Below are 22,848 nucleotides of genomic sequence, written 5' to 3'. Positions count from 1 at the left end.
ATCGGAGACCCAATTGCTAGGAGGCAAACCTCCAGCAAAGTGTCTGCAGGTACTGGGTTTATTGGCTCACACCAGAGAATCCTAGCCTCAGTGAACAGAAGTCTGTTTGTCTCTCCAGAAGAGCTGGTATGCTTGGCTTTGCTGGAGTGTTTCTCTTATTATCCTGTCCCTACTTCTCTCCTATTCCATCCTTTCCATGATTGACAAATTTACCCTGCCACGTCATATTAAGCATGGCCGTATTCTCTTTGATCTTGAGATGTACATGGATTTGGGGGAAGTCCAAAGTTTCAAGACCTGTTTTCTTTTGGAGAGGGCAGTAAACACAGAACTTGAGTGCCCTCTCTCTGCTACGTAGCCTGCTGGGCACTCTCACCGTGAGTGAGACGTCAGGCTTGGCAGCTATGGAAACTGAGGTGCAGAGAGATTATGTAACATTCCTAAGGCTACACAGCTAAGGGAACCAGGACTGAAATGAGGTCTTCTCACTCCATGTCCAGTGTTCTGGTTACACAATTCTAAAATGAAGCTTTCACACACTGAAAGCTTCCCGTATTAGTCGTCTGTGTAAGTTCTGCTTTGGCAAAGTTCCTGGGAGTAAATGGATGCGTGTGATCACGTTTTCTTTCACCTCACTGACTTACTCTGTTTAGTCGGTTTGTTGTGTGTTGTGACAATGCTGAAAGTAATAACAATCAATTATTTACTGCAAGAGCTGGGAGGCTGAGATTTGATATACGTGCTTCATGTTAGGGTTAGGGACTTGTTTTGCAAATCTTGAACGTTTTCTGTATGTAAAGGGATGGAGCAGGGGCATATGCATAGTCCGTGATCTCTGTCTTTGAAGAATGAAGTTTAGTTGAGATGAAGGATGTTTGTACCTTTGAAGATGAAGTAATAATAGCAGAGACATGTTGAAGGGGAGTCCAGGTGTTCCTAACCAGGTGCAAACCATGGTTCCTACCCAGGCATTGAATTTTTTTTTTAAGATTAATCTATTTATGCATACAAGAGCTGGGGTGCAGGCCAGAGATGTGGGGGGTGAGAGGATTCACCAGAAACAGAGTGGGGAACAGAACAGGCAGATTGACTGAAATACACTGCTGAGGGGAACAGCGGGTGAGACAGGAGAGGTCTGCTGCACCATGTGGGTAGCTCCCTGTCTGGCCGGGGATTCGAACTCATGCTGCAGAGGCTGCGGATAGCTTCATAGTGCTGATGCTTAACCCCTTGCGCCACCAGGGAGCCCCCAGGCATTGGATTTTAAGCATTCATGCTAAACATTGGGTTTATGAATGACTGACTAGGCTTTGGAGAAGACAGCTATAACTGTGAGCTTATGAGGTCAGGCAAGTCTTAGCAGTAGGTGTGGGCCTTAGGTCTTATAAGATGGTGAGAGTTGGATAGATGGGAAAAGTGAGGGTAGAGTAGTGTGGGGAGGCATGGGGGGTCACTGGTTTATGAAAGCCCTTACGTATCAAGATGAGGAGTTTGGCTTTGGCCTTTGTGGATGGTAATAGGGAGCCACCATAGGTTCTTCAGCAGAGGAGTGGCTCAGCAACGCAGCGCTTGTTCTACTGAATGTGTGGGGTTAGAATGCTATTGTGAAGAAACCCTATGAACATTTGTAATGGGGTGTTTGAGGTCAAAGCAGCAGTATTGTGAATTTAAGGCCAATTTATGTTGCTGTAGGAAGTTAACAGAAAAATAGGTGCTACCAAGCATCTTTTCTATGGGAAGCTGCTGGCTTTGTGGCTGAGGACTGGGAATTGGGATGTTTAATTTTTACTGTTTACTGGGGCAGTATGGGGGTTATTATTCTAGGGCATGTTAAGTTGAGCCATATGAAATTTCCATGTTTTGGGAATTGATCAAACTACTTGCCATGTCATAAGGTTCTGTTTAATCATGTGTGTAAGGTATTGTTGTGAGTGAATATGGGCTGGCTTTGGGCTTTCTGGCCAGCTGATGGGGCAGGTACCCAGATAATGTTGCTTACAGTCAGCCTGAAAGTACTTGGTGTGAGGTTCTTGGGAGAAGAACTCCCCAGTGAGATCCTTTGTGCTTCCTCTCCCTGCCCACCACCCTGTCATTCATAGTTGCCTCATCTTTTTTCCTTACCTTTAAAGAAAAAATTTTCCTCCAGACTAAAAATTTTAAAGGAGGAAGGAGGACTTGTGGAAGAGAAGATAAAAATATCTTCTTTTTTCTGGAGCTCCCGGGTAGCACAATGCAGACAAAACCAGAAGAGCCATTTCTGTAGCTCCCTAATGTTGGGGAGATGGGGGCTGAGTTCTCCCTCTTGCTCCAGATTTTGGAGGTTTGGGATGGGTTCTTGAATGCATGGGCAGTGTTTTGAGCTTGAATGATGGTGGTGTGGAAGAGGCCAAGCTGCAGTCCTCACATCCCTTCTCTGTACTCAGCCACTGGCTGATCCCTTGAGCCTCCTCCCTAGCCTTTCCCCATGTCTGCTTGGAAAAGCCAACCTAGGATATAGGCCCAGATCCCTTTCTGTGCTCCTACGTTGAGTTCCTGGGGAAATAACCAGGACTCCATTTACTTTCCCTGGCAAATATGCATTGAGGATCCTATTCAATGAGAAGCACCAGAAGGAAAACAAATGTGAACTCTGGTCCTTTGGGGCACATGTTTAAAGGTCACCTTCCTTGGGCCTCCCCGGTGGCACAGCAGTTGAGCGCTGGGTTGTGAGACTGCCCGTAGCCTCTGCAGTGCCAGTTCAATCCCTGGCTGCTGGCGAGGGTCCCACCTGGAGCGCAGACCTCTCCTGCCACCCGCTGCTCCCCTCGGCAGTGTATTTCGTCAGTCTGCCTGTTCTGCTCCCCACTCTGGCTATGGTGAATTCTCTCACCCTCCCGCGCTTCTGACTGTACCCAGTGCTTGTATAAATAAATAAATAAAAATAAATAAATAAATAAATAAATCTTAAAAAAAAATAAAGGTCACCTTCCTTGGCACTCTCCTTCTCTCACTCTCTTAGCATCAACTCTTTGAGACAAAATTGAAAAAGGTAGATTAGAGGGATTATTAGAAGAAAAGGAATAACGGCTGTCCCCAAAGAAACAGTGTAACTGTAAATGTGATTGTTAGGCTCATAAATTCATGGCATGTGGGAAGATCAGTACCAGCCACCACTTGTCATCCAATCTGACACCTGTGTCTCGATGGAAATCATCTCAGAACAGATTGTATGCTTTAATTAAAAAACAAAAAACAAAAAAAAGTTGTATATAAATATGTCAGGTCAAATTGCCCATCTTGGCACAATTGGATCTTCTGTTACTATTCAAATGCGCTGGAAACAATTATCTTTACTTCTTTCAAAAGAAAGCATAAATGATAGATTCCTACCTATGGGCTCTGACCTGTGGACCTTTGTGTGTCTTTAATCATTCATAGCACATCCTCATGGTTTAACTCTACCACGCATTCTGTCATCTTCCTGTTTCATTTCATTTTCCTTCAAGGGCAGAAATGAAAATTGAACCACCTTTGCCTCAACTACTTTTTTTCTGCCTGGGAGCTGTTGATCATGAAATGCAGTCTTGTTTTATTCACTTATTTAAATTAATAGGAAATAAAATCAGAAAGTGCACATTGTCATTATGAAAGCTCTGAAGATCAATATGACCTTGGTTTCTTTCGTTCCTATTTTTTAATAAGAGAAGGGAAAACCATCTGGAGAAGTGTCTATTCTAGACTGAAATCTCCTTCAACTTTCCTTTGCCAACCCCAGTATAAAAGAATCTCAATCAGAACTTCAAGAAATACACATCATGGCTGTGTAGCTGAGGACTGTTGGTCCTTGAGTTCTTTCAATGACTGAGGAAGCTTTGCACAGTAGAATTCTACTTTAACCTGTAGATCGTGTTACTACCAAAATGAAATGATAATACAAAGGAGATATTGAGATCTTAAGGGCAGTGTTAATAACTGGCCACTACTATGCCCTTATAGGTTATGGGACCAGGTTATGTCAATTTACTCTGTTAAATGAATTGTAATCAATTTCTCCTTTATTTTCCACAAAAACCCTGGAGGAAGGTATTATCATTATATCATATAGAAGACAAAACTGAGATGTGAGTGATTTGCCCAGGTTCACACAGTTGGGATTCAAATTCACATTGGTCTCAAACTCTGTGACCCCTCTTGATATATTCCCTCAACTTGAGTAGACTGAAAGTTGAGCTTAGAGAACTATTCTTGGCAGAATGGTAAGATTTAGATTCCTTAGAGCACCAGGATGTTTTGGCCTCTTGTAGGGATTTCCTGGGTAGCAAAGCTTGGACTTTTTATCTCAGTTGTAGATCCTTGAAGGTCAGCTAACTTTAGGATAGCTGGAGTTGTGTTCTTTTTTTATTTTTTTTTTTAAGATTTATTTATTCACACATACAAGAACTGGGGTATAGGCGAGAGGTGTGGGGGGTGAGAGGATTCACCAGAGACAGAGTGGGGAACAGAACAGGCAGACTGACTGAAATACTCTGCCGAGAGGAGCAGCGGGTGAGACAGGAGAGGTCTGCTGTGCCATGTAGGTATCTCCCTGGCCAGGAATCAAACTTGTGCTGCAGTGGCTGCGGATAGCTTCATAGTGCTGCGTCTTAACCCCTTGCGCCACCAGGGAGGCCCCTGGAGTTGTGTTCTTAAGGTCAGCTTTCACCTGGACAGGCCTCCGGAATTATGACCTGGCCTGGAGGTTCCGGGGAGGTCTAGAGAAGCCATGTCAGCCCAATACCGAGTCTGTTCTTCACTCTTGGTCTCTCATAGAGGAGATTGGGGGATTAGGCCTAAAGTGTAATGGTGCATTTCAAATAAATCCTTAAAGATCACACTTAAAAACTGTAATAGTAATCTTCAGTCATTTTGGTGAAGGCCAGAGGATTCTTGAACCCATTTTGACTAATATCCTTTTGTCAATTTCCTATTGCAGCACATCGAGGTTTATGTGACCATTCTCTAAAATATTTAAGCTCGAGAATCACAGAGCGGAAGCTGCAGGGCTCATGGCTTCCTGCTGGCCGAGGAAGTCTGGAGAAACCATTCCTGGGACCACGCGGCTCCATCATGCCTGTGTTCAGCCCTCAGAACGGCCTTCACCCCATCCACTCAGAGAACAGCCCACTGAAGCCCAGGGTCGTGACTGTGGTGAAGCTGGGTGGGCACCCCCTCCGGAAGATCACCCTACTCCTCAACAGGCGGTCGGTACAAACCTTTGAGCAACTACTAGCAGATGTCTCAGAGGCCTTGGGCTTTCCAAGATGGAAAAACGATCGCGTGAGGAAACTGTTTAACCTCAAGGGTAGGGAAATCAGGAGTGTCTCTGATTTCTTCAGGGAAGGGGATGCTTTCATAGCCATGGGCAAAGAACCACTGACACTGAAGAACATTCAGGTGGCTGTCGAAGAACTGTACCCCAACAAGGCCCGAGCCCTAACATTGACCCAACACAGCCGGGTTCCTTCTCCGAGGCTGAGAAGCAGGCTGTATAGCAAGGCTCTGAAAGGGGGTCACCACTGTGGAGACACTGAGATTGCCAAGAGCTGCAGAGAGGCTGTGGGGCCCAAGGCAGACATCAGACATCAGTGCAAGACCCATGGGGAGCCAGCCCTGGGGGAAAGGACAAGAACCCAGAAGTGGGTGAGGGGCAAGTGGGAGGCCGAGCCGGGTAGCAAGCTGCCCAAGGAAGCCACTCTAGAGGAGAAGAATGCAAGTGGAGAGAAGCACCTGGGGGTGGAGATTGAAAAAACCTCAGGTGAAATTATCAGGTGTGAGAAATGCAAGAGAGAGCTGGAGCTTCAGCAGAGGGAGAGGCTGTCTTTGGGAACCAGCGAGCTGGACATGGGCAAGTGTCAAAGGTATGATGTGGAGAAACTGGTGAGGACCAAAAGCTGCAGGAGGTCCCCAGAGGCAAACCCCCCAGGTGGAGAGGAAGCATGGAAAGGTGACACTCACAGAACGGGTCCCAGGAACCCCGCACAGGAGCAGAGGAAACCCAGCAAGAACACGGACAAGAAAGAGGACAGAGACCAGGAGGGCCAGGAAGGTCATCCACAAGCAGCAGCCAAGGCTAAGAAGGATCTCATGGAAGTTCAGCCTGTCGGCGAGGAGGGGCCGAGGGAAGGGAAGAAAGACACCAGAAACGCTGGCAGGAACAAGCATGGCGGCTGGCTCCTCAGGGAGCAGCAGGGGGATGCAGAGAAGCTCCCCACTCCAGGAGGGGAAGAAACCGAAGCAGAGAAGGAGAAAAAGCCATATGCAACAGGAGGGAAAAAGATGATTCCTAGAGACGACCAGCCTGCAAGGGTAGAAAAGGATTCCAAGCTGAGGCCTGAAGAGGGGAAGGCCGGCAGGCCCAGCGGTCGGAAGCAGCGGCCCGCGGGCATCATCTCGGCTGATGTGGAGAAGCATTATGACCTGGGCAGGGTCATCGGGGACGGGAACTTCGCTGTGGTGAAGCAGTGCAGGCACCGGGAGAGCAGGCAGGCCTACGCCATGAAGATCATTGACAAGTCCAAACTCAAGGGCAAGGAGGACATTGTCGACAGCGAGATCTTAATTATTCAGAGCCTCTCTCACCCCAATATTGTGAAATTGCACGAAGTGTACGAAACGGACACGGAAATCTACCTGATCATGGAGTATGTGCAAGGCGGGGACCTTTTTGACGCCATCATAGAAAGCGTGAAGTTCCCGGAGCGCGACGCTGCCCTCATGCTCATGGATTTATGCAAAGCGCTGGTCCACATGCATGACAAGAGCATCGTCCACCGCGATCTCAAGCCAGAAAACCTGCTGGTAAGCCCTGGTCTTGCCACAATGGGTGTTTGTAATTGCTCACACTCTACTCCAGATAATCACCTTTTTTTTTTTTTAAAGATTTATTTATTTATACAATAACCTGGTACAGGCCAGATGCATGGGAGGGTAGAGGATTCACCAGAGACAGAGCAGGGAACAGAACAGGCAGACTGACGATATACACTGATGAGGGGAGCAGCCGGGGAGACAGAAGAGGTCTGCTGCCCCATGTGGGTATCTCGCTGGCTGGCCAGGATCGAACCCACGCTGCAGAGGCTGTGGACAGCTTCACAGCGCTGCACTCAACCACCTACGCCACCAGGGGATGCCCCAGAACATCACGTTTATGGTATTGTTACCTGCTTGTTCCAGTATTTAAAGTAGCTGAGATGAATTGCTTTTGATCTACACAATCAAAAAAGACACCTTCCAGGGTAAATAACCTGGAAAATGTTTCCTCATTACAGGAAGAAAAATACTTTGAGTTAACAATGAACATGTGAACCTCTTAATTTATTGGGAATTGTGCAGCCTCTGGCTTAGGCAGTAAGGGTGTCTGCTGGTAGCAGCTTCCCCTGTGGGGTTTGTGTCTACCTTTCTATGGAAACCCCAACTTGATCTTTTTGAAGGTAATGTTTCATTAGTGGAATCCAAAATTTTCAGCACTTCAGGGACTCTTGTGTTGTGAGGATACAGGTTGACTTAGGAGTCAGATAACCTGAGTTTAAACCTTGGCTTTCTAAGTAGCGTGCTTAGTATAAGTCCTGCACCTTTCTGGGCCTTACTTGCCTCACTCCAAAAAGGGAAGTGGTGATAGTGCCTTCCTTGGCAGGTTGAGTGAGGACTGAGCACAGGAAAGAGGAAAGCAGCCTCTAATGGCTGGGAGCTGGCCTGTTGCTCATTTCAGCTGCATTCTTCTATTGAATGTCAACAGTTTTATAGAAGATCAGCATCAGATAATGTGACCAATCAGTGCCAGCTACTGTTATTATGAGAATAGAAACAGCTCTGATTTAAGGTTGATAGAGGGGTGAGCCTGCAAAGTCAGATTGCTGCAGATAGATTGGTAGTGATTGGAGGCAGTGATTTTACTGAACCAGTTTTTTGGGCAGAGGTTTTTTTTTTTTATTATTTAAAAATATTTATGTTTTTGTACATACAAGAACTGGGGTACAGGCCAGAGGTGCAGGGGTGGAGGTGAGAGGATTCACCAGAGACAGTGGGAAGCAGAACAGGCAGAATGACTGAAATACACTGCTGAGGGGAGCAGCAGGCAGACAGGAGAGGTCTGCTGTGCCATGTGGGTAGCTTCCTGGCCAGGGATCGAACTCATGCTGTAAAGGCTGCGGATAGCTTCACAGTGCTGTGCTTAACTTTGGGGCAGGGGTTTAGCCTGTTTCCTTTTATTTTCATGGCTGAGATCTACCTGGAAACATCATCCAGTGCGTTGTCTATGTGTACACTGCTCCCACAAGCATAGTGAAACATAGAGTAAGTTAGGCTAATTATCTGATGAAATGAGGTCTATATTGGCCACTGAGTCAACCTTGTTGTGACCCAAATTCGTAAGATTGCAGAGACAGCCTGACTGGTTGCCCGAATGTTCTGAATTACCTCACAGGAGCTCTTCCTATGAAAATGTCACTTCTGCATTAGCTGTGAGGCCTCAGCCTTTCTTCACTCACTTTTTAATTATTTCCGCCTTTTAGGTCTGAGCCCAAGTGGCTGCTGAGTGTGATGACTCTGCCCTATTCGTTATGGCGACTTTGGAGGAGCCTCTAATGTTGCCCTGGACTGTCTAAGCAGGAGTGGTTCTGACAGGAGGCCTGGCAGGTACCCTGAGCTGACCACTTCAGGCTTGTGCCTAATAAAGCATCACGGCAGCCATATGAGTTCCCCAGGGTGTGAAATGAGGTCATTTACCCTCTAGGATCATTTTCTTTTGGGGACAGTCAGCTGAGCTTGCATTTTCTCAACAAGTTCTTGGAACCAGTCTGTTGAGCCGGCCCATCTCTTGGGCAACAGAAATGCTCTCTTGTGTTGGGACTAACTTGTCTGCTTTTTTAAAATGGAGAGTCAGCACCGGTTTAGATTGCATGGAGAAGTTGGCTTGAGGAAGTAGAAAAATGACATGGAGGAGATTCAGGATGGACAAGCCTCTGAGAAGCTATCTGACAACTCTTCACGAATTAATGTTAGTTCATGTGTTTTTAGAGCCCTTAAGGGCAATTAATTGTGTTTATATGTGTCTATTGTGTGTGTTGAGAGGTGGTGGGTAACACTGCAGAGTAGCTATCATTTTTCATTCCAAATACATGGGTTATTATTGGTGTAGGTTGTAACTGATATTTGGAATCTTTTCTCCTGATTTCAAATATAAAAGCATTTCGAGCTCCTTCGGAAACTGCAAAAAGGTATATATTTGAGTCATCTTTTGTGGGGTAGGTCAGTATCTTTTCTCCCTTCTGGATAATTTGTCAACTTACATTTTCAAAAATGAGCTGGTCTGTCATATTGATAAACTATGCTTGCTCTTCACGTGGAGTAAATTTCAATATATTATTGAAAATATATTATTACAATATATTATTGTAAATCAAAAGTCTAAATGCTAGCTAATATCAGCACTTTTTGACTTTTCAGACAGTCATCTGGAATAGTGTTGAATTTTACAGTGGGATTGTTGTCTGGGCTTAGAAAGCTGTTACTTTAAACTGGCTGATATAATAGTTACATTTCAACCTGGTTAGTTTTCTGAGATTTAATATTAAGTGTTATCACAAATTCAGATTCTTCAGTTGCCTTAACTTACTGTCCTGCACTTGGACTGAGCTTTGTATTATCAGGATAATTGTTTTTTGCTTTAATGGATGGCTGTTGTCTTTGCTAAGCTTAGCAAAGTGATTATGTTAGGACTAACTTTTGATTACATGGCTGATTGTAATTGCTGCTTCTTTTAGGGACTTTCTGAATGTGTTAAGAGCTCTTAATGAATATACCAAACTTATCACATTGTTTTCATCAACAGAAATATTTATATCTGATAATTGGGCCCTAGAGTAAAATTTTAGGCCTATATTACTGAGTTTTTCTATTTCTGCGGATCACATTTCCTGATTAGATGCCAGTACTCCTCTCCCTTTGGGTTATTTAGACTCCTGAGATCTTGCAAAAGAAGTTTTAATTATGAAAATTTCCAGCTTGCAGAAATATCAGTGTTAATTGCTGGTTCTGCCAGTAAGTGCTCCCTTGGTGTGATTGGAATGTGCTGTGTGGTGTCGACTGGACCCTGGGGATGGGTGTGTGGGATGGGAGAGGAAGTAAACAAGAGCCAGAGGCCAGAGAAGTGGTGATGATCAGATCAACCCACACTGGAAGTGGACAGGCCAGGTTATTTATGATCTTTCTGTACAGCCAAGAAAGCTGAGTGGGTGGGCAGGGGAAGAGATTGAAGAGATGTCAGACAAAGAAAGTCATCTGAAAAAAATCTCTCCCAGGGCCTCCCCTGGTGGTGCAGCCGTTGAGCGCTGGCCTGCGAAGCTGCCCGCAGCCTCTGCAGTGCCGGTACGATCCCCGGCCACTGAGCGAGGGTCCCACATGGCGCGCAGACCTCTCCTGCCGCCCGCTGCTCCCCTCAGCAGTGTCCTTCGGTCCTTCTGCCTGCTCTGCTCCCTGCTCTGGCTCTGGTGAATTCTCTCACCCTCCCGTGCTTCTGACTGTACCCAGTGCTTTATAAATACATAAATAAATCTTTAAAAAAAAAATCTCTCCCAGAATAATGGGAAAAGACAAGTTCCCACTCTGACTTGGGAGTAGAAGAAATGCGATGGGTGGGCAGGCCACTGTACCTTGGCTGACCATAAGGTGCTTCCCCCGCAAATCCCTCTATTCATCCCACCCAGATGTACCAGCAAATAGAGTACATGGAGCAGAGATCCTTTCAGTTGAGGAGACATGGTGGTGGTGGGGAGTTGTGGGGACAGGTTACAATTTGGTCAAGGACAAAAACTGTACCCCCTTTCTCTTCCTAGCCTTTAGAAAGGAACAGATTGTTCTAGATATTAAAGTCCTGAATGTGAGTAGGTCAGGGCAGTGACCAGTGTTCCAAGGGTGGCAAGGAAGATCTAAAAAGGTAAAAAATGGTCAAATACATCCTTGACCTAATCTCCCTTTAGAATAAACAGCTTTTCTCCCTGTCCATCCATTTTGTTCTTCTAATTCCCTACACTCTTTTCCACTTCTTTGCTATACAAGGACTCCATGGTCTTAGTGGTTCTGTAACACATAATTCTGCCTGATCAGCAGGCCTGACATAGCTCTAATACCTATTTCCTTTCCCTGTGGCTTATAAGAGGTCTCCATGTCCACTCGCTATTGTCCAAGCATTCATGCTGTATTTATGCACCAATCCTAACAATTAAAATGTTGATAGCAACTGGATTTCTTCTGTTAGTTCCTTTTGAAACAGTCACCTAAAAGATAGGTATCTTAAAAATTTATGGTCTGCAATAAATTATCAACAACAAAAGCAACTTTAATGCATGATTTGCTGCATACCTTCTCTTGATACCTGTGCTCATGGGTGTCGTCACCTTTCTGAGTGTATTCTTGTGAGCCATTCAGTCATTTTAAGATTTAAGATTATTTCTTAAAACCCTTTATTTCTGAAGTGCCCTTTATTTGAGAAAGCAACTCAGCAAGGCTCTTCAACATGTTTGCAAGTTATTTAATTGAAATAACATGAACCCCCCAGTTCTGTTTCAGCTTCTTCCAAACATCCCACATGTTAGGGGTTATATAAGGTATGGAAAGGAAGGATGGAAAAGGAAGGAAGAAAAGAGAGGGGGGAGATGAAGATGAGATGAGAGAGAGGAAGAGAGAGACAGACAGACACACTCTGTCACACTCTCTCATGCATTAAACTTGCCAAGTTGATTGTAATGTTCTTTTTTTGTTTTTTAAAGCTTTATTTATTTATTTATACAAGCACAGAGTATAGTCAGAAGCGCAGGAGGGAGAGAGAATTCACCAGAGCCAGAGTGGGGAGCAGAACAGGCAGACTGATGAAGTACACTGCTGAGGGGAGCAGCGGGTGGCAGGAGAGGTCTGCGCGCCATGTGGGACCCTTGCTGGCGGCCAGGGATCGAACCAGTGCTGCAGAGGCTGCAGGCAGCTTCGCAGCCCAGCGCTCAACCACTGTGCCACCAGGAGAGGTCCTATTCTTTTTTTTTTTTTTTTGAGATTCATTTATTTATGAATACAAGAGCCGGGGTACAGGCCAGAGATGCTTGGGATGGGGGGGTGAGAGGATTCACCAGAGACAGAGTGGGGAACAGAATAGACAGACTGACTGAAATACACTGCCGAGGGGTCCAGCGGGCGAGACAGGAGAGGTCTGCTGTGCCACGTGGGTAGCTCCCTGGCTGGCCGGGGATCAAAATCGTGCTGCAGAGGCTGCGGATTGCTTCATAGTGCAGTGCTTAACCCCTTGCGCCACTAGGAGGCCCTGATTGTAAATGTTCTGATTGAAACTTCTGATAAAGAACTCAGCAGACTTGGACATTCTTTGTGGGCATTAATACACTGTTAATCCCTCCCCAGCCGTATATTCTGATTGTGCCATTTTTGGCAAGAATACTGTACTTTCCATATTTAGACCAAACTCTTCAAATCCCTTTAAATCCACCAGATAGAATATTTATGATCAGATTAAGGATTATTTGTCTAAAAATCTCATGTGGACTACACCCACAAACCATTTGGACTGTGAAGCCTGTGGGAGGGGGTCAGTTCCCCCTCCAGGAGCCAACTCTGATGTTTTAACCTCAGAGTTCAAGGCACCACTGGAGGCTCATGAATAGATAATAGGGAACGGAACAACAGTGATTCTATTTGTAATGACTTTGTCTTACTGGGTAAGATCTTGACCTTGGGAAGTTTGACAGAGTACATGCATGGACATATAAGTATGGACTTGGTGTTCTATGTAGGTTCATTGTCTTTCCCAGGAGGGAGTCAGAAGCAGGAGCATAAAGATATCGCCTACAAAGATACTGCCTGGGTCTGCACTTCAGGGAGCAGAGTGAGTTTTAAAGCTGGGGAAAAGAAATGAAGGGGTGTATGTGTGGAAACAATACCTTTCTGGCTGTCCGTGCTGCAGGTGAGCTACCTTCCAGCTGCAGTAGGACTTCCTGAATAGACATGGTTTAAAGCAGTACTTTCACAAATTCCAAGCATGGGAACCAGCTGGGATCTTGGTAAGTGCAGATGTTAGTTTAGTAGGTCTGGGGAGGGACCTGAGATGCTCTAGTTCCTCTGAGTTGGCAGGTGATGATAACGATCTGCAGAGCATACTTGGAGGACCAAGGACTCAGCTTAAGCAATAAAGGTATCTAATTACCTTACTGACCTAGAAACCTGGAGACAATTCTAGGCCTGGTTAATAGAGTAGGATAACGATGTCAGGCAGCTTTGGCCATTTCTCTCATGGCCCTCAAATGTCTACCATACTCTAAGCATCATATTGTCATACTCATATTTGAAAAGGTAGCAAGAGATGGGGCAATCCTTGGTGGTGTTCTCTGTAAGATGGTGGACAACCATGCTCAGGAGCTCCCCAGCATATTTCCTGTTCCATCTTGTTGGCCAGAATGGGTCACATGGTCTCCCTTGATAAAGAGGAATGGTTGTGGTGATGACATAGCCTCATCCCTATTGCTGCCGTGCTGGGCTAGCCTTTCCTCATGCATCCTTGCTCAGTGGCTTGGGCCAAGCATTTGTTTGGAAATATCTTGCTGGTTACTTCAGTTGTCTCTTATATTAATAAGTAGTTCTTTTAATGTGTACCTGATGATTACGGCCTTCTTCCTGTTGTTTTCCCACCAGAATTCTCAAAGATGGACTGGACTTTGTTGGCATTTGGACAGGGTGACTCTGCCAGGAGAGCTGTCGTAGGATGCTTAGCAGCTTCCTGGCTTTTACCCCATACAGCATCCCCAATGTGATAACCAATATAATGAATATGTTGGTAGACATTGCCAAAGACTCTTGGGGTGGTAATGGTTGGTTCGAGTATCCCTGGTGGAGAAACATAGCTGAACTTGGGTGTGACATTGACTCTTTTGCCCCATTAGCTGTACCCACACCCCATCAGAGCATCCATTAACTTATTGTCATGGGATTTTGACATTTTCAAAATTGAATACTATTGCTGTATAACATTGTGTAAAGGTAAGGTTGACTTTGTGTTATTTTGACACCATTGTATATTGTAAAATAATGGCCTTTGTAGCCATATTTACCTTGTTACAAAGTTACAGTACAATAGTGTTGTTATCCTCATTGTAAGATACAGCAGATCACTATGGCTTAGTTACTATTTGTTGTAAATTTATTCTCTTGAACACCATCAGTCTTCTTGCCCACCCACCATTTTAAAGTTTTTTTTAAGATTTATTTTTTATTTATGCATACAAGCACTGGGGTGTAGGCCAGAGGTATGGGGGTGTGTGTGTGAGAGGATTCACCAGACAGAGTGGGAAGCAGAACAGGGGGATCTACTGAAATGCTGCTGAGGGGAGCAGTGGGCCCGACAGGAGAGGTCTGCTGCACCATGTGGGTAGCTCTCTGGCTGGGGATTGAACTCCTGCCACAGTGCCTGGCGATAGCTTGAAAGCACTGAGACTTTAACCTCTTTGCCGCCAGGGAGGCCCTGTGGTTTTTTTTTTTTTTTAAATGAGTTTGACTTGTTTTTACATTTGTGGTACATGGTGTGCATTTAGTATTTGTTGAATGAATATGAGATATTAATTAAGAAGAAAAAAGCTGGCCTGATAAGTACATACCCAAGCAAGTCTTATGCCCATCATGTAACAGGTCTCAGGGAGGTCTTCATTGTTATCCCCACTGATTTTTTTCAGCCATTCTTTGGTATCATGGTATCCTTTGAAATGTAAATTGATTTTAGGCATTGGCATTTTGATATGAATTAGTTTCTAAGATTATTTTCATCCTCCAAACCAACTGAAAATGGAGCTTTGGAGGAAAAAGATCAGAGGAAACATTAAGGATCAAGTAAGAAGCTGACAAAGAGAAATGAGCTTTGATCTGTACTCTGCTGCCATCTTCTGTTCAGAGTGGAAGATTTTAGGTCACATTTCTTTCTTTCTTTATACATACATACACAGATACATCCATCCATCCATCCATACAAGAACTGGGTTTTAGGCCAGAGGTGGTGGTGGTGGTGAGAGGATTCACCAGAAACAGAGTGGGGAACAGAACAGGCAGCTCTACTGAAATACACTCCTGAGGGGAGCAGCGGGCGAGAAAGAAGAGGTCTGCTGTGCCAAGTGGGTCAGCACCCTGGTGGGGATCAAACTCATGTTGCAGTGGCTGCCTGTAGCAGAGTAGAGCTATGTCTTTAACCCCTGTGCCACCAGGGAGGCCCCCACTAGGTTACTTTTGAATTGATGTACCATTGAAGACAAGGAGGAGGCTGTTAATTGCCCAGGAAAATACAAGTTCCCCTTAAAGGCTTGAGACCACCCAGGTATACCTAGGATAATATAGATTGCCTAGATTCAAGCAGGGCACTTTTTAAAATAAAAGCCTGAGTTTCTGCCATGATTAACCTTTCATTACCTCAGTGGAACCAGGAATTGGAAGGTGGGTTCTGTGAGGAAGGGAATGTTTGTTGCTTCATATCCGAATACATATTTTATTTTATTTTGGTGGGTATACGTATTTTATTTTGGTGGGCACATCAGCCAAATACTTTTTTTAAGATTTATTTATTTATTTATACAAGAACTGGGGTACAAGCCAGATGTGCAGGAGGGTGAGAGGATTCACCAGAGACAGAGCGGGGAACAGAACAGGCAGACTGATGAAATACACTGCTGAGGGGAGTAGCGGGTGAGACAGGAGAGATCTGCCCCTCGCTGGCCAGCTGGGATCGAACCCATGCTGCAGAGGCTGCGGACAGCTTCACAGTGCTGTGCTCAAATGCCTGCGCCACCAGGGGAGGCTCCAACCAAATACTTTTAATGCTGGTAATAGTTGAGAATATTTACAAATATTTGTGAGCAATTACCCAGCAAATGTGATGAATGTGGATGGTCCATCTGGAGACTCTAGCCACCACTCTATTTTTTTGTCCTTCCCTTCCAAACTAGATTTTCTAGTTTAAACTAGTCCAATAATTACCTCCCCTGCCTCCCTCTGGGTTAGGTCTGCTTCCATACATAAAACAAAGCAGAATTGGGTGCTCATGTGTCTTCTATGACTTTCCGTTTTGCCAAGGTTAATCATGGAGGCATTGACCAGATTGCCCGGCTGTGACTCAGGCTCAGTAGTTAAGACACATCTTGCTTACAGAGATGTCAGCTTAGTAGCAGGAACAAAGTAAGTCTGGAGAACTTTCTCTCACCTGGGGAGGTCAGGGAGTAGCATTTTTGGGTGTTACTGTGCCCATGGCCCCGCTGGGGCACAAGGAGAGCCAGACTCCTCCCATGGCCCTCCCTCTGCAAGTGCAGGCAGGAGTGTTGGACTCTTGGCCTCCCGTCAAGAGATGTGAGGGTGTGTCCTGCAGATGATTTCTCCTACAGCCCCAGTGAGCCTTCTGGTTGAAGGAGGTACCCCCAGCTTGCTCCAGACCACTGTAACAACAACTCAGTTGACCTGAGCAAGTTGCTGGCAGGTGAGATTAGGGGAGAGGGATGGGACCTTGACAGCAGAGAGTGGACCAGGGCCATGCCTGCTAGGAGTATTGGGTTTGGATGAGGAGTTCTAAAAAGGGGAGCAGGAAGTTATCAACATCAACTTCCTGTGCTTCTCACTTTGCCTGAAGCCCGCCTTGCTCTTCAAATTTGAACTGTCAAGGAGGATCTAAAATAACATGGTTACTGAACACTCGTGTCATGCTTCTTGGGTGCCAAGCACTGTTGGTAACACCTTATACATATTAATTCATTTAATCCTGTAATAGTCCTGCAAGGCCTTTGACATTTCCACTTTACAGCTGAGGCAGTGGAGACACACAGAGGTCAGTGACTTGACTAGTACAGGGTGAGCTGGAATATGAGCCTGACAGTGGGCTGACAGTCCCTTGACAGTCCTAGGCCTAAAAGAAGGGGTGCCAGGCAGGATGTGACAACTGGTCTTGGGGTAGGCTGCACCTTTCCCAGGAGGCTGCAGGAGGAACAGATGCCACAGTCACACAGTGTCTCCTTCTGACCTCTCTGTTTAGAGACTTGCTACTGTGGGGGCAGCAAGCCTTTTCTGTTCTCTTCATGATTCGGGTGGCTTGAGGATTTTGGTTTCTTACAGGTTCAGCGAAACGAGGACAAATCTACCACCTTGAAACTGGCTGATTTTGGCCTTGCAAAGCATGTGGTGAGACCTATATTTACTGTGTGTGGAACTCCAACTTACGTAGCTCCAGAAATTCTCTCTGAGAAAGGTAAGTTGCACATGGCTCTGGGGGTTGGGGGAGGGGGCTGGTAGTTCTCTTACTGGCCTATGTTTCGTTTCTGATATTTTATATTTGTCAATACGGAGCAGTCAGAAATCTTAGCACTGCCCTTGGACTTGGACTTGGAAACATTGAAGGCAGATTTCCTCTTCCAAAGCTTGAGGGCTTTCTCTTTTTCAGGGCTGTCCTTACTACAGAGGAGAGAGAGGGAGAGAGAGAGAGAGAGAGAGAGAGAGAGAGAGAGAGAGAGAGAGAGAGAGAGAGAGAGAGAGAAACTGATTGTGGAGAACTGGGTGGGAACTCAAGCAAGCAAGGCTGTGTGCGCCACTGACCTGAGGCTACCTCCAATGGGAGATAACTGAGGCAGTTCTAGTGGTAACTGCCTTTAAGATTCCTCCACCAACCTTGCATTTAAAGGAAAAGTGGTCCCATTTCAAACCCCAGAAATATTTGTACCCTGTTTGTATATTGTCTAAGCATCCACTGAACTGTTCTAGGTACATACTCCACAAAGTAGGTAAGAAGAAAATCATTATTATTGTCTTTGGCTCCAAATAGATGAATGTCCGTAAAGCTACTTTGCGCTCCAGGAGAAGTCCATCTAGCCATGTGCATAAGATAAGTCATAGGGTGGTAGGGAGGCTCAGCCACCCAATGTGAGACGGGTTATAAGATGGGTTATATTGGTGGTCGGGTAGGTAGAGAGGCAGCCAGCATAGACCAAGTTTATCCCTCCAACTAAATCTAGTGAAGGATCAGGTTTTAAATTTTCTAATACAGCATCAACCCATACGTGGTCCTGCTGCCTGTGACCGGAACACAGCTCATGCCACCTGCAGCTAATATGCGTGTCGTCACCCCTGAACGGATGTGCAGGCTGCTCAATGAGTGTGTCCATTGATCATGCAGCCAGACACCATGGCCATGTCAGATGGCTGTCAGAGTTTCTGAATATTTATTTATTTATTTATTTATTAAAAAAGATTTATTTGTTTATGCATACAAGAGCTGGGGTATAGGTCAGAGGTGTGGGGGGGTGAGAGGATTCACTAGAGACAGAGTGGGGAACAGAACAGGCAGGTTGTTGGAAGTACACAGCTTAGGGGAGCAGAGGGCGAGTCAGGAGAGGTCTGCTGTGCCATGTGGGTGGCTCTCTGGCCAGCTGGGGATCAAACTCTTGCTGCAGAGGCTGTGGACAGCTTCACAGGTTGTGTCTTAACCCTTTGAGCCACCAGGAAGGCCCTAGTTTCTGAACATTTAATTTCAATTTCTGTGAGCCACTCATTTTTATTTCATATTGGTAATAAGCATCACAAAGTGGCAGTGGTCTGCAGATCAGACTGGGAATAACACTGGTGCATTGCCATGTTTAGAGGAGTGCCTCTTGCTTACCCAGAGCTGAGGGCTGACTTTCTCCACTGCTCATCTCAACACATCTGAGCTGGCTTGGGTTTGGTTTTTTCTTTTTAAAGATTTATTTATTTATGCATACAGGTCTGGGGTGTAAGCCAGAGGTGTGGGGGGTGAGAGGATTCACCAGAGACAGAGTGGGGAGCAGAACAGGCGGATCCACTGAAATACACTGCTGAGGGGAGCAGTGGGCGAGACAGGTGAGGTCTGATGCTCCATGTGGGTTGCTCCCTGGCTGCCGATAGCTTCATAGTGCTGAGACTTAACCCCTTGTGCCACCAGGGAGGCCTTGGGTTCAACTTGCTTGTGTCTTTGCCTCTGTACAGGTTACGGACTGGAGGTGGACATGTGGGCTGCGGGTGTGATCCTCTACATCCTGCTGTGCGGCTTCCCCCCCTTCCGCAGCCCTGAGAGGGACCAGGATGAGCTCTTTAACATCATCCAGCTGGGCCATTTCGAGTTCCTGGCCCCTTACTGGGACAATATCTCTGACGGTGAGCTTTGGCGCCTCCCCAAGCAGGAACGAAGCGGGTGGAGGGCAGGCACTGCTCTCGCCTTGTGGTACGAGGCACGTTTTCAGGTCAGATGTGGAAGAAGACACACACGGGTCCTGTGGGAGGGGGGGCTGTCAGCATGTGCTTCTCTCTTTATTTCATAGATTTATGCCGCGCTCCGAAATCATGACTTGCTTTGACAATCCATGACATATTCACCAAATACGTTTTCTTAAGACAATTAAAGACCTCAGAACTAAAAATTGTCAGAACGGGTAACGCTCCTTTGGAAAGATCAAAGCTGTCACACGACAGGAGTGTGTGCTAATTGAGTGGAGGTGCTATCCTCCACGTGAATCGGGGCCCTGAGGGGCTGCTGGGAGTACAGGGGTGCTGGAAGGTAAGGGGTGAAGGTCTCAGGTAGTTTCAAGCGGAGCAGAAGCACACATGGTTCGCCTCCTCTGAGACCCTGGAAGGTGGACTCGCTCCCCCTGTGTCTACTGATATGTGTGTACTATCATCGAGACCTAGATGATTGGAGGTTTGGAGTCTTTCTGGGTCATTGAGTTAAAAGGTAGATTAGGAGACATAGCATTTCCCTCCCAGCTCCCCAGTGCATGTCATCTAAGCTTAGTTATTAAGCTGCCTCATCCCCAGCCTCCGTCTCTTCACTTGGGGGAGGGGGATGATGAATGAGGACAAGGACAAGATTTTTGTCCCCTTAAGTAAAGGTAGGACAGGTGACTTGCTGTAGGTAGCACGAGGGGATTGAACATATCAGGACAGCGGCAACTTGGGAATTGAAGTCACAAATTATTCTAAGCAGATAGTTCTACACAGCTCTGTCCTTAGCTTTGGGCGTGGGTAGCCCCTGCCTTGGCCCCGAGGCCTTAAAGGGTCCTGCTCCTCCCTATCAGGGAGGAGACTCTGGGTCCCGGGGCATGTGTTTCCCAGAGCACAGGTACCCCTTTTTAGCACCTAGTTGAGACTCCAGCATTCCTTGCCCAATGGTGGCCCAAGGCTTGTGAGACCACCTTGACCAGCCTCTCCCCGCAGTGCCCACTGGTGGCCAAGGAGTGACTGTGTGGGAGCAGAGGGGTCCTGGTCATGGTGGCAAGGTGTCTAGTTGTCCACACATGTACATGTGAGCCCAAGAGTTGTGTGTAGGTCGGGCCTTCTACCCCTGGTCCTTTGAGGACCATGATGCTGTCAGGGAGGAATCCTGTGGCCTTTGTGCTCAAGAGGTAGCTGGACAGTAGGTAGGATAAGGGGTGATGGGTGGGCGAGTGCCTGATCTTGAGCAGGGGACACCCCTCCATAAAGGTGAAGAGAAGTGGGAGTCTCTTCCCTGCTCCTCCTTGAGGAATTTGAAGGGAAGCTACAGGGAACTGGCCTGGAAGAAGAACCAATGGAGAAATCTTTTCTCCTCCCTGTCAGCCAGCTGGCCCGCCCCATCTCTCTAGAGTCCGTCATGGTCTTAGGCAGAAAATGAAATTAATTTTCAGTGTGCGTGGCTGATTACTTAGATTTCTTACATGCCATTTTCAATTTAGTCAATATGAAGACATATTTGTCAACTTAGGGAGGAAGAGTGAACATATTTTATTTAACAGCTTGATTGTTTGACTTAAAATATGTAGACTCATGGCAGCTGGCCTCCCTTTGTTCTCAGTACCATGATGTTGGTGGCCAGCCTGGCCCCAGGGTTCTAGAGAAATGAGCAAACGTCCTCTAGAGCTGTCCAACATGGTAGGTTGTAGCTGCCCATAGCTATTTCAATTTGTTCATTTATTTTTTAAAAAGATTTATTTTATTTATGCATACAAGAGCTGGGGTTCAGGCCAGAGGTGCAGGGGGTGAGAGGATTCACCAGAGACAGAGTGGGGAACAGAACAGGCAGACTGACTGAAATACACTGCTGAGGGGAGCAGTGGGCAAGACAGGAGAGGTCTGCTGTGCCATGTTGGGAGCTCCCTGGTTGGGGATCAAACTCGTGTCCCAGTGGCTGGTGATAGCTTGACAGCGCTGAGAGTGAACCCCCTGCGCAAACTGGGAGACCTGCTATTTCAACTTAAATGTAAATTAATTAAAATAAATATAATGACCACTCCATCCCTCAGTCACACTAGCCATTTCAGTTGCCCAGCAGCCCTCAGCGGATGGTGCAGACAGGGCTGGTTTCCATCCTCACAGGAAGTTGCCCTGGACACCACTGCCCCGGCACAGTGTGTGGTGCTGTGGATGTCCTTGTTCGTATTTCAGATACGCGGAAGAGAAATTCAGAGCCACTAGTATTCATCTCATTTCCCCCTCTCCTTTCACTTCAACAGCTGCCAAAGATCTGGTGAGCCGATTGTTGGTGGTAGACCCCAAAAAGCGCTACACAGCTCACCAGGTTCTTCAGCACCCCTGGATAGAAACTGCTGGGAAGACCACCACGGCAAACCTACAAAAGGAGGTGACCCCAAGCAGTGAGGGCCACTCCCGGAGCCAGCACAAGTGGGCTTCGGAGCAGGTATCGTAGTCACCCCACGGGCAACTGCTCAGCCCCACTTGGGCTCAGGAGCAGGACAGAAGCTGGAAGTCTTGGAGAAAACCATGAAATGACTGATTGACATAATCAGAGAATCCCAAGGAGAGACACTCAGTAGATTTTAAAGCATCTTTAAGAAATAAACTTGAGTCTCTGTGTTAAATGTTGTAACATATTTTGAGATTTGTATATTTGAAGACTTTAATACTTTTTTTTTTTTGGAGGGGAAGACTTTTTAATGGGGAGTTTTCAGTAATGATGTTTTGCTTCCTCCTTGTAATCAAGTTCACGGTATTCTACATGGGTGGTGCTTAGCAGGGTTTGAACTCCCCCTGTGAGATTAAAAGGTGTGTCGTGGTCTTTCTGTATTAATAAAACGTGTTCTGAATGATGAAGTGTGTATTCGGATTACTTCTTTTTTTTTTTTTTTTTTTTTTTTATAGAGGCATGTTTTATTTATTTATTTGTTTGTTTGTTTTGTTTATACATGCACTGGGTACAGTCAGAAGCGCGGGAGAGAATTCACCAGAGCCAGAGCAGGGAGCAGAGCAGGCAGAAGGACCGAAGCACACTGCTGAGGGGAGCAGCGGGTGGCAGGAGAGGTCTGCGCACCATGTGGGACCCTCCTCCGGTGGGCGGGGAGCAGCCGGGGATCGAACCGGCGCTGCAGAGGCCGCGGGCAGCCTCGCAACCCAGCGCTCAACCGCTGCACCACCGGGGAGGCCCCGATTACTTCTTAATGCAGGTGATGAAAACCAGGGAATTAGAGTTCAGGCACATTTCCCGAAACCATGACTAGTGTATGGATATGGTGATGGATGTTTGATTAATTAGAAAGATCTATTTATTTAGGATGTGCTGCTCTTGGTCGCTAATATTGCAGTCTTATGGGAAATCAAATTTGGTGCAATCTGAAGAATGAAAAGAAGAAATCATTGAATTTTTCTTGCCCTTTCAATACTCATTTAGATTGCTTTTCAGCTGATAATTCCTGAGCCCTGAGTCACTTCCCCATGAAGTTAGTCACTCAGGCTGTGACTATGTTAACATTTACAGGTCACGAGGGAGCCGTTTAGCTCATTAATATGTTAGAAACGCCATAAGTGGATTACACTCAA

General features: G+C 46.2%; 1 protein-coding gene across 1 annotated transcript in view; it reads left to right on the top strand.

Annotated features, from left to right (window-relative positions):
* Positions 1 to 22,116, top strand: part of DCLK3 (doublecortin like kinase 3) — a 41,631-nt gene extending 19,515 nt beyond the window's left edge. Inside the window, exons 2-5 of the mRNA XM_037520001.2 lie at positions 4,952 to 6,816; positions 17,149 to 17,281; positions 19,030 to 19,197; positions 21,528 to 22,116. Coding sequence (XP_037375898.1) covers positions 5,086 to 6,816; positions 17,149 to 17,281; positions 19,030 to 19,197; positions 21,528 to 21,721 — 2,226 coding nt within the window. The 5' untranslated portion in view covers positions 4,952 to 5,085 and the 3' untranslated portion in view covers positions 21,722 to 22,116. The remainder of the gene's footprint in view (positions 1 to 4,951; positions 6,817 to 17,148; positions 17,282 to 19,029; positions 19,198 to 21,527) is intronic.
* Positions 22,117 to 22,848: the final 732 nt, after the last annotated feature.

The sequence above is a fragment of the Talpa occidentalis genome, unplaced genomic scaffold (genome assembly GCF_014898055.3).
Source record: "Talpa occidentalis isolate TD23 unplaced genomic scaffold, MPIMG_talOcc4v2.1 talOcc4.10, whole genome shotgun sequence".
NCBI lineage: Eukaryota > Metazoa > Chordata > Mammalia > Eulipotyphla > Talpidae > Talpa > Talpa occidentalis.
This window is presented reverse-complemented; position numbering and strand designations above follow the sequence as displayed.